The sequence below is a fragment of the Dendrobates tinctorius genome, unplaced genomic scaffold (assembly GCF_039654945.1).
Source record: "Dendrobates tinctorius isolate UK_male_01 unplaced genomic scaffold, ASM3965494v1 ptg000035l, whole genome shotgun sequence".
Taxonomy (NCBI): Eukaryota; Metazoa; Chordata; class Amphibia; order Anura; family Dendrobatidae; genus Dendrobates; species Dendrobates tinctorius.
The window spans coordinates 45,024,892-45,037,400 of NW_027361703.1; the positions used below are offsets into that span (position 1 = coordinate 45,024,892).

Genomic DNA, 12,509 nt, shown 5'->3' on the forward strand with positions numbered 1-12,509 from the left:
GGTCAGCTCTTGGACGTAGTGTATCTCTCTTCTCTCCCAGAACAACTACAAGGAGAGAAGAGAGAGAGACACATGCCAAGTGCTTCCACTTTTACTAATATTGGGGGGTTTTGATCACTGTGATAGGATAGCAGCCAATGAGAAAATTCTCACCGGTTGCTGGGTGCAGTCAGATCTTGGCGGGCGCATTTTCTTTCTGCTGTAGGAAGGAGGGGGGACCACTGATCCAGTACATAAGGTACCATGGGGGGCTCGGGGGACCCCATTTCTCTCTTCACTGATATGCCAGAACATATCACAGAGGAGAGAAGTGTATTTGAAAACAGGCTTTTTTTTTTTTTTAAATGTGATCGCCGTTATTTGGTGAATAACGGTGATCATATGACTGGTGTCGGTAAAAACCGACCCAATCATGTTCTCTGGGGTCTCAGCTACTCCTGGTAGCCGAGACCCCGGAGAAATTCCGACCCCGGGGGGGCGCTATACCCTTATTCCTCAGCGCTGCTTTTTAATGGCGCTGAGAAATAAGTACCCTTAACTGCCGCCATTGCAAGGCGTATCGGCTGTCGCCCTCACGTTAAGTGTGTGGCGTTCCTGCTCGATGGTGAATAAATCGAGATATTTTGAACATTTTGGTTTCCATTTATCATCATTAACATATTACATGTCTATTGAACTTGTGATTTCTATAATTCCACAAATTTTCCTTCATGGTGTTTTTCAATTTCAGTGTTGTTAAGTGTATGAGAAATCATTTTTAATAAATGCTAAATCATTCATTTTTTTCCCACTTTTACACTGGGCAAATATTGTTTTGATTGCAAGAAAATTTCCATTACGGGTTCAGAGGTATATACAAGTACATTAATAAGTTTAGATTAAAATATCCTATCGAGGCTCCTTTCTTAAATTTACATGCAGATTATATTAATGTATTGCATCTATTCCCTTTTTCAAGTGTTTCCATAAAACATCATGACATAGTAAGAGCAAATATTGCTGGGCTCCTACTTAGTGCACATACAAGAAATCAATATATACAATTACGTGAAGAGGTTGCTCAATGTAATGGCGTGCAGATTCACGACAACGCCTCATTGATTCTTTTATTATTCACTAATGTTAGTCTCCAGCTTAAAGATTGAATGCATTTGCTTAGGAGAATGCTGACCTTGGTAGTATTTCGACAATTTCATGTTGTGCGATTAAAACTTAGTCTAAAAATGGATCCCTGAATACTTAGGAGTATTGAAACCAACTGTGTACCAAATAACAGCTTTCATATCTCGGAATTCGTGATCTTTCACTACTGTGGATTATTTTATAGGGAATTCGAGAATATTCGCGTTTGCTCATATGTCATTTTCATTACAGAATTGTTTCCTGTGTATATTTTTTTATGCTAATGGAACGAATATACACTGCTCAAAAAAAATAAAGGGAACACTTAAACAACAGAATATAACTCCAAGTAAATCAAACTTCTGTGAAATCAAACTGTCCACTTAGGAAGCAACACTGATTGACAATCAATTTCACATGCTGTTGTGCAAATGGAATAGACAACAGATGGAAATTATTGGCAATTATCAAGACACCCTCAATAAAAGAGTGGTTCTGCAGGTGGGGACAACATCTCAATGCTTTCTTGCTGATGATTTGGTCACTTTTGAATGTTGGTTGTGCTTTCACCCTCGTGGTAGCATGAGACGGACTCTACAAACCACACAAGTGGCTCAGGCAGTGCAGTTCATCCAGGATGGCACATCAATGTTAGCTGTAGCAAGAACGTTTGCTGTGTCTGTCAGCGTAGTGTCCAGAGGCTGGAGGCGCTACCAGGAGACAGGCCAGTACACCAGGAGACGTGGAGGGGGCCGTAGGTGGGTAACAACCCAGCAGCAGGACCGCTACCTCCGCCTTTCTGCAAGGAGGAACAGGAGGAGCACTGCCAGAGCCCTGCAAAATGACCTCCAGCAGGCCACAAATGTGCATGTGTCTGCACAAACGATTAGAAACTGACTCCATGAGGATGGTCTGCATGCCTGGGCTCACTTTTACCACATGTCTAGTTTACATCAGCACTATTCTTGAAACATGATTTTTTTTTTGTTCGAAAGGTTAAAAGTTGATGCAGAAATTTCTCATTTTTCCAACAAAATTTACAAAACCTTTTTTCAGGGACCACATCACATAAATGTGAAATTACTTTGGGTGGACCTATATGACAGAAAATACCCCACAGTGACGCAATTCTAAAAATTGTAAATGTGCTCAAAACCACATTCAATGTACTTGAGTATAAGCCGACCCAAATATAAGCCAAGGCACCTAATTTTGCCGCAAAAAACTGGGAAAACTTATTGATATGAGTATAAGCCGGGTATGCATTGTCCCCTCATCCCTATCCTGGTATGCATGGCCTCCTCATCCCTATCCTGGTATACATGGCCTCAGTTTGGGCACACTGCAGGGCTCCTAAAGGAAAGAGCACAGTTTTATTTTTGAGCACAAAAATGGCTGGAATAGAGACTGGACACCATCTTGCATTTGGTGAGCCCCTTATGTGCCTAAATAGTGGAAACCCCCAAAAAGTGACCCCATTTTGGAAACTTAACCTTTAAAGAATGTATCTAGCTGTGCGGTGAGCACATTGAACCCCCAGGTGCTTTACAGAAGTTTATAACATAGAGCCTTGAAAATAAAATTTTCCCCCCAAAATATTCTGGCCCCAATTTTTTTTTATTTTCACAAGAGTAACAGGAGAAAATGCAGCTTGCAATTTTTTGTGCAATTTCTCCTGAGTGCGCCAGTACTCTGTATGTGGTTGAAAACTACTTTTGAGGCCCAGTGCAAAGCTCAGAAGGGAAGAAGCGCCATATTGGAATTTATATTTTGCTGGAATGTTTTGAGGGTACCATGTCACATTGGCAGAGCCCCTGAGGTGCGCCCCCATAAATGAAACCCCCACAAAAGTGATGTTATTTTACAAATTATAAACCTCTCCATTAATTCATCTAGGGGTGCATTGATCATATTGACACCACAGGTGTGTCACATGATTTTATACCATTGGGCAGTGAAGAAAAAATAATTACATTTTTACCAGAGAAACTTTTTTTTTTTTTTTTAGCCCTTATGGTCTTTGGCAAACTTCAGCCTGGCTCTCCTTTGCTTTTCATTGATGAAAGGCTTTTTTCTAGCTTTACATGACTTGAGCTCTGCCTCTAGGAGCCTGTTACGAACAGTTCAAACAATTTTCAAACTTTTAATTTTTATGCCCTTAAATCGGAGAGAAATGTTACACAAAATAGTTAATAAATAACATTTCCCTCATGTGTACTTTACATCAGCACAATTTTGGAAACAATTATTATTTTTTTTTTTTTTTGCTAGAAAGTTTCAAGGGTTAAAAGTTGACTAGCGATTTCTCATTTTTACAACATATCTAAGAAGTATCGTTTCTCCTTGCGGAGATTGCCATGCTAAGCATGCCGAGATGAGGAGTCTTAAAGCTGTAATGCTCTCTGGGAAATATATGCAAATTGTCTCTTCAGAGAGGAAGAGGACTAGAACTCTAGTGCCACCTATTAGAAGCAGCAATCCTAAAAGTCAATTGTTTGGGCGCACAGCAGAGCTCGGAAGGGAAGGAGCACGCCGGTTGACTTTTTCAATGTAGAATTGGCTGGAATTGAGATCAGATGTCATGTCGCATTTGGAGAGCCCCTGATGTGCCTAAACAGTAGAAACCCCTCACAAGTCACCCCTGTTGTGAATTTGCTTTCTGGCCTACCTCTTGTTACTAGTGAAGGTAGTGGAGCTGGTTATATTGACAGAGGGGTCGAGAGTTCTCTTTATGGGCTCCCTCTGGTGGCTACTGGAGGTAATGGAGCTGACCTGATTAATAGAGGCCTGCCACCTGATAATGAGGACGATTGAAGATCTGGAGTTTCTGACTGGATTTAAGACAGCCGACTCCCTCTATCCCTGCTGGTGATTTTTTTTTTTCCTGCCTCCTGAGGTGTTAGTTTCCAGCTCAGTCCCTGCATGCTCAGCTAAGTGTTCTTTTGCTATTGTTCACATTTGATCTGGTTTTGTCTATTTCAGTTATGTGTGGTCAGCCAGCTCCGGCTGGGGCTGTGCTGAATCTCCATCCATATGTTACTGCTTGTGCCAATTTGTTTTTGTCCCTTATTAGATTGGCCTCTTTTTGCTCTGCTTTCAGAATATACTAGAGTGCTGATAAAGTGGGCGAAGTCGTGCGACTTCAGTATTTTTCTATCAGACGTGTTGGACATTTTTTGCAGGGTTTTTTGCGTGATTGCAGACATTGTCTTTCCTTTCCTGTCCTCTCTAGTTAGTGTGGCCCCATCGTTTGCTCAGTCTATTTTCCTGCCTGCGTTTGTGTTTTCATCTTGTCTCACCGACAATATGTTTGGGGGCTGTCTATTCCTTTGGGGTTTGCTCTGGGGCAGTTTAGATTTCCTCTTTCTTGCTTTAGGCTTATTTAGCTCTCCAGCTGTGTTGAGGCGTCTAGGATCATCGTAGGTACGCTCCACGGCTACTGCTAGTTGTGTGGATAGGATCCGGGGTCTGCATTCCGCTTAGTTACCAACCTCTGGTTTTCTGTGGCTTAGCTTGGTCTTGCTCTCCTCCTCGGTGACCCAATCATAACACACCCCATTTTGGAAACTAGGCCACCCAAGGGACTTATCTAGGAGTGTGGTGAGCACTTTGAACCCCAAGTGTTTCACTAAAGTTTATAATGCAGAGCTGTGAAAATTAAAAATCATTTTTTTCCACAAAAATGATTTTTTTAGCCCTCAATTATTTATTTTCACAAGGGTAACAGAAGAAATTGGACCCCAAAAGTTGTTGTGCAATTTGTCCTGAGTACGCTGATACCCCATATGTGGGAGAAAACTACTGTTTAGGCACACGTTTTTTCCACAAAAATTATTTTTTTAGCCCCCAATTTTTTATTTTTTCAAGGGTAACAGGAGAAATTGGACCCCGAAAGATGTCCAATCTGTCCTGAGTACGCCTATATCCCATATGTGGGGGTAAACCACTGTTTAGGCGCATGGCAGAGCTCGAAAGGGAAGGAGTGCCGTTTGACTTTTCAGCGCAGAATTGGCTGGAATTGAGATTGGACGCCATGTCTCGTTTGGAGAGCCACTGATGTGCCTAAACAGTGGAAACTCCCCAATTCTAACTCCAACCCTAACTCCAACACACCACAAAACCTAATCTCAACCATAACCCTAACACACCCCTAATCCTAACCCTAATCCAAACTCACTTTAGCCCAACTCTAACACTAATTTGAAAATGGAAATAAATACATTTTTTTAATTTTTTTATTTTTACCTTACTAAGGGAGTGATAAAGGGGGGTTGATTTACTATTTTTTTTATTTTGATCACTGTGATTGTGAACCAATAGGAAAAATCTTCTCGGCGGGCGCACTACGTGTGTGCCCGACATTTTCTTCCAGGAAGAAGATGCTGTCGGCCGTGAGGGGAAGCAGGAGGGCCCAGGGACACCGGGAGGTACCGCAGGGGATTAGGGACCCTATTTTTCTCTCCTGTGATGTCTGATCACATCAGAGGAGAGAGAAATTAAGCATTAAATGGGAAATCGGACTTTTTTCTGTTTTTGCGGTTGCCGTTATACCGTTATTAACGGCGATCGCAACAGCGGGATTGGTAAAAACCATCCCGAATCATGCTCTCTGGGGTCCCGGCTATCCCCGGTAGCCAAGACCCTGGAGAAATTCCGACTCTGGGGGGCACTATAACCTTAAACCTCAGTGCTGTTAATTAACGGCACTGTGGTTTAAATACCCTTAACTGCCGCAGTTAAAAGGCGTATCATCGGTCGTTAAGGGCTTAAATGAGAATTTGAAAAATAAATGCTTAATGTATCCACCATGATGCTTTCTCATTTCTCTATTGGTATTATTTGTTAATCTGCTGAAAGTAGTTCAACATCTTCTTTTTCTTCCTCTTACATTAGAGTAGAGTTTAAAGCAGAAAATTTGAATCTGCCCCTGATCTGCTAACCCTTCCTACTTCCCTGGACAGTGGTGGACATGAGGACAACATATTTCAATATTTCAAATGCCACAATAAGGTATAGAAACATTTTTTGTCTGAGTTTTTATTCTTTAAAAATGAGTATAGGTGTAAATTTGCTCAGTCATGCCAAGTTATATTTGTACAATTTTAGGAAAATAGCAAATTGATTAAAAGTATGTGGTATGCCTGGCTCCACACAGGTTTTGAATATTTTTAAATTAAACAAAAGCAGAATAATTTAGGTACGGTACCTCAAATACATTTAGTACCAGATTATGTGCAAGAACCCTCTCAGCACATGATTGTAGAATAGTGATGGCTTCATTCTTTACAAGTATACATACGGCCAAAATTATCTTGGACAAAGTTGCGGGCCAACCTTGATATTTATTTAAAAAGAGTCTATAATTGACAATTTTTTTCCTTATAAAATATAATGATGAACTTTTTGATATGGAAACAAACTTAAAGGGGTCATCCCACAAAGTACATTTTAATAGTTTTTAGAATAAAATATTGCAATAATATAAAGTTGTGTAAGACGATTAAAAAACATACGACCCAATGGCTTAATGTAAATCTGTAAAGCAAAGAATAAAAAATGTTGAATAATATAGATAATAAAGTATAATGAAAGCAAAAGTTCTCCCAAGCCTAGTAGGATATCTACACAGTAAAGTCCTCCACAAGCACGGTATGGCTAGTTTCACACTAGTGTTTTACTGACCTGCGTCGGTCTGCGCACGGCCGCCACTAAGCTCTGCCCCCTGCTGCGCCTCCTCCGGTTAGCTCCGCCTATGGGCGCATGACGCTGCTTGTGACCTGCGTACCCTATCTTTAGCATTGGGTATGCAGGCCGTGCGCAGGTATGCGTTTGCCAGCGCATGCGTCCCTTTGAGGGTGTGCTGACCTGCTCCAAACGCACCGTGTTGCTTTTTGGAGCGCTTGGCGCACCGTCAAAAGGACGCATGCGCCGGCAAACGCATAGCTGCGCACAGCCTGCTTACCCAATGCTAAAGATGACCGACGCAGGTCAGTGAAACGCTAGAGTGAAATTAGCTTATGATGACCCTACTGTACCCCCCCTCCCTCAGTCTCCCCAACAATGAATGGTAATCCCATCACAGTATGAATTTCCAGCTGCATTCCCCTCACAACACTACTAACAGTAGAATGCCCACAAAGTCTTCCTTAAAGTATAGTGGGCCCCACATAGTCCTCCATATGTTATAATGGCCCCACATAGTGCTCCATACAGCATAATGGGCCCATGTAAAAAAACAAAAAAAAAACACACCGCTGTTCTGGTCTCTTCATGGTGTCTTCAGATCCTCTGCACAGCGGGCGCGTTATAATGACGACATAGCCCCCGCTGCGCTGTAATGTCAGACGCAGATGGGGAATGATGGGAGAGGGAGCGGCAGCTGACACTCCCTCCTACATCATTGCTTTCCACTGTATCAGCATCCAGGATGTTGTTATAGTTGAAAGTGCGATGCCAGTGGGGGGACCTCCCTGGTATCGTACGCCGAATATCCTTGGGGGACCCGCTCGGTATCGCAGACCAAATATACTCCCTCTGTGGGCCAAAGTTTGACATATGTACTGTACATGGAAAGTAATCTTTTATCTCTTTTAATTTTGTGTCCCCAGCTCTCTGTAATAAAATGTTTTCTTTCTACTTTGTTTACCGTAGTTTTTTTTCCAGTTGCCAGAAGGATGAGCCATTCCTTGGAAAACTCCATTCCGTATGAAGACTATCTGAGAATGAAAGCCCAGACTATTCCTCCTCACCGCATGAAAGATTTTTTAGATTCGCTCAATGGAAAGGGAGCAGAGGAAATGCAACAGTTTGTTCATTCTCCAATTTCTGTATATCAACAAAGAAATCATTACTTTTACATGGACAATACCGATGTGGCTGGTTCTTTGCTGGAGCTAGCCAGGCCAATCGCTTCTCCTCTACAACACTCTGTTAGTCCTGGCGTCCCTCTTGATCAGCATCATGTCCCTGTGCATCATGTCCATTTGCGACAGGTCCACAATATTGATGTTCAGCCAGGTCAACCAAATAAGACTCTCCAGCAACAGGTTGATGGGCAATCTGTTTCTGATGTCCAGAATGCCAGCATTGTTGGTACATCTGCTTCTCAAGATCGAAGAGCTTGTTCTTCAGGATTATCCCAGCCAGTTAAAAAGAGAAAATTTGACGTGCCCATTGAGGACAGCTACACTATTAACCACACATCTTTACAAAACACTCCTGCTACAGTTGTGGCACTGCCTTTGCAAAGTCAGCAACAGGCTTACATTCCTCTTCGACAGGAGCTGCTCACTGTGGATAGTAGTCAGCTGTATGGACTAGTACCTGCCAGTACTTCACCATCAGGGCAACTGCCCAATGTGGAATCTTGGGCAATATTCTCTGCCCATGCTACCTGTCCTGATTCTCAGACTTTAATAAACACTTCCGTACCCCAGGACAGTTGTGGACTAGTTCAAATGGGGGAGAGTCCAATGCACAGTAGTAGTGTTAAACTAGAAGAGAGCAAAGACAGCTTTGATGTGAAAAAGAGCATCTCCGACAAAACAATGCATGCTGCTGGTACGTCTGGGTTTCCCATGCCATTGTTAAACATGAATGGTAACATTCAAATTCCCTTATCCTTACAAACAGGTGGACGTGTCTACCAATCTTCAAAATACTGGGATCAGCATGTACAGGTAATCATTTTGTCACTTTCCTTATGAATTGCAGAACACCATGTCTGAAATTACTTCTTGTTTCAGTAAGTACAATACTTTAGTAATGAAAACCTGATTAAGTATTTGGCTGTTTTTTGTTAGAAGTGTCAAGTGAAAACAAAGCAGAAGGTTATCCTACTGTTGGGACCGCCAATCCTTGGCTCCCCTCAGCATCACCACCGGCAAAATAAATCATTATATGGTAGCCATTGAAGTTGCTATACTGGTTGCATAATACATGGACTTATTCAGTTGTTAGAGGTGCTTTTTGCAACTACTCTACTATAATGAATGGTTGCGCTCCCTTTTAAACAGATGATTTGCCTCTGCCTCTAGTACATACCATTCAGCTTGTGTATTTCTTGTAACTAAAGACAAAATGCTTATATTTATACAGTTTACCTTACCACATACAGTGGCTGTACATAACAGATAGAGGTTAGTCAAGAGGTGAGTCTGTTGAGACTCGCCCATACACTCTAAGCTAAGCATACTGTTTGCGAAGCATGCATGTGCTTTCATTGGGAAAGCTGGAGTAAGCTGCTGGCAGACGCCTTTGGCAACAGCTTATCAACTGTGGAAAGAAAAGGATTTAACGTTGTGATTCAACATGCCCCTTTCTTCTTTCTACTCTCACATCATGTGCCAGAAGGCCACCATATATAGCGCATTCTGCTGACTTTATTCTGTATGGTGCCCATTAGCCTGTTCATGTTGTTTTCCAGTATTACAACAAAAAATCACTCTGAAATCTTTCACACTATTGCCACAACAATACAACCATGATTTCTTCATGAAATGCAATGAATTTTTATATCTTTAAAGGAGCTCTCTTGCATCTGCAGACTACCTTTTTTGTTTTCCAGTGCTCAGCTTTGTATTTTTAATGTCATCTCTAAATGGTGTTACTGCTCAGTCCCCTTCATTAGAGATGGGCGAACCCGAACAGTGAAGTTCAGCGTCCATACCAAACGCCTACTGTTCTGGCACAGATACCGAACACAGTCTTAACCAGGAAGTCAGTGTTACTGTTCGGGTTCAGCCCCCCGAAGATCATGTGTATGTCTTGCTGTCATGTGCATGACATAGCGACAAACACCGCATCTGATCAGTGGTAAAATCATTAGCGGCGATCAGACATTGGCGGTTCCCACGCTGTCGAATGACATCGTGAGCCCGCAGCTGTGATTGGAGGTATAAATTTCACCTCATGTCACTGTCGTGGGCTGATGGCACTACTGCTCCCATCATCCTGCTGCTGCTAAGTGTCTTATAGACACCTCTCCATTACTAAGCCGTGAACTTGATGTCATAGGATAATACAAAGATGCCATCAACCCCACAAACAAATACTGCCTATCAGAGACCGTGTTTGCCATGCTGTCGTGCACATGACGGGCTCACACGCTGTCATTCGGCACATTCTAGGTGCATATGAACTTTCTTTTTTATATTACGTGCAGTCTCCAGGTTGCAAACTAAATAGGTTCTGTAGGTATGTTCGTAACCTGAATTTTTATTCGAGATTGTACAGGTTCAGCAAAAAGAAAAAAAAAAAAAAAGACTATACAAATAACTAATACCTCACCACTGATCTTTCCGTCTGTCTCACTGCCTGTCATTTGGTTCTCTTCTTTCAGTCGCATCTCCTGCCTCTTCAGTATAGCCCTGGAGAACTGCAAGTGTCCATGCCTTGCAGTTCATGGTGTTGTAAGGTTGTGACTAGCAATGAGCGCATGTACTCGGATACTGTGTTGGAGTCCCCGCTGCTGTATGTCTCACGGATGTTCGACAACCACAACACATGCAGGGATTGCCTGTTGGTTAGTTGTTAGGTAATCCTTGCTGTTGAACAGCTGTGATACATACAGCCAGGGCGACTCGAACAATAGTATTCAAGCACATCGAAGACACTCTATTAGCACACAAGCGTGCTCGGATAACACCTTATCGGAGCACTGTTGCTCATTGCTAGTTGTGACGCCAAGATGTGTGCCGCGACCTTATGATGCGCAGTCTGGACATGCTGCATTTCCGGCCTCCTCGCTATAGACGAGGACTTTGGCTCTAGCCAGGCCAAAGGTCAGGATGTCACTGTGCATCATAAGGTTGTGGTGCATGTCTTGATGTCGCAATATTAAAACTAAAACACACACTTCTGAGGCCTGAATGCAGACATGTGGCACACGATGACGGATTAGGGGGTATTATTTTACTTAAAAAAAAAAAACAAAAACATTCTTAATGTTCGTAAAGAGTCATATGTAAGTCATATGTTTTTGTAAGATTGCCTGAATTCATAATGAAGGCTTCAATGGGGATATTGCATTTGTTGCTTCAAATCAAATAGGTCTGTGGTTAAGTACTCATGATGTTAAAAGCAAAAATGATGCATGTTTGTTTTGGCTCTAAAATATTCTGCTACTATTACAACTCCATAATGTTTAATATTTTTGTTTGGTTCCCTTTGTTTTTAAGCCTCAAGGTGTACAATGTTCGCCATCTGAGCCACCGCTGCGGTTGCAAAATGCAGATTTTCCCTGCTCCCTTAGGCCAGAAGAAGGAGCTTTGTTTTGGAAGACTTGGGCACAGGTTAAGAATGCAGAGATTGTAAAAGAAGCCGAGAACAAACCATCGTGGTTAGGAAGTATGCATACATATTAACATTTTGGCAGCATAGCTCAGAAACCTTTATAGAAATATAAGAATACATAATGATGTTGAAACACATGCAGGTTTATGGTATATTTAATGTGGCAATAGGACAATGTTGCTCGCTTTTTTTTTTATTTTGTCACTTCAGTGGTACATTTGAAATTCAACCTAATTGTAGATTAAATTTAGTTGTTTTTTTTGTTTTTTTTTAATTCATTTTTTTCATGCCAAAAAAGCTAATAACATATCCCTAGCCCCCAGCTAACATGATCTCCCTCCACTAAATTAAAAGGAAATTCACTTTTACGCTCCCCTGCTATCCCGTTACAAGTTTGCCCAAGTCCTCATTAGTCTTTACCATCTTACCACAAAGGAAGTCTTGCTGAGCCAGTTACTGTCCACATGTCCTCAGCAAGCATTTATAGGATGAATGGTCATTTCCTGTCAGTTGAGATAGGAACAGACCAGGAGGGATCCAGTAAGTGTCAGTGCTCGACATCGGTGACATATTGCTTCTTTCTCTCTTTTTTTTTTTTTTTTTCTCATACTGCTGGAAAATCACTTTAGTGTGTTTGTACACAATTTGTGCAACCACATCTGTCCAAGAAATCTGGTATTACAGTTTAGCTCCACCAAAGAGACTGAACAGCAATACCATGCACAACTAGTGGACTGGTCAGCGCTGTCTTTGAAGTGAAACAGCTTTGTTTTTCTAATCTATATAACCATTTAATCAAATACCGTATGTACTCGTGTAAAAGCCGACCCCCCCCCCAATTTGGCCACAAAAAACTGGGAAAACTTATTGACTCGCGTATAAGCCTGGGGTGGAAAATGCAGCAGCTACTGGTAAATTTTGTGTGTGTGTGTATTTTCAGCCCCACAAAAAGGGGCTGAAAATCTCGGCTTATACGCGAGTATATACAGTAACTGATTTTTCTGTCCACATAGATATCTGAGGGCTTGTTTTTTGCAGAATGAGTTGTACAGTACTTTTGAATGATGCCATTCGTTTTAACACATGGTGTACTG

General features: G+C 41.8%; 1 protein-coding gene across 6 annotated transcripts in view; it reads left to right on the forward strand.

Moving 5' to 3' along the window:
- Positions 1–12,509, forward strand: part of LOC141087718 (transcriptional regulator QRICH1-like) — a 143,234-nt gene that overhangs the window by 84,995 nt on the left and 45,730 nt on the right. For 4 of the 6 annotated variants that reach the window (XM_073573455.1, XM_073573459.1, XM_073573457.1 and 1 more), the window contains exons 2-4: positions 6,016–6,132; positions 7,774–8,801; positions 11,301–11,469. In XM_073573455.1, coding sequence (XP_073429556.1) covers positions 7,797–8,801; positions 11,301–11,469 — 1,174 coding nt within the window. In that variant the 5' untranslated portion in view covers positions 6,016–6,132; positions 7,774–7,796. The remainder of the gene's footprint in view (positions 1–6,015; positions 6,133–7,773; positions 8,802–11,300; positions 11,470–12,509) is intronic. The other 2 variants (XM_073573456.1, XM_073573460.1) reach the window with 1 other exon arrangement.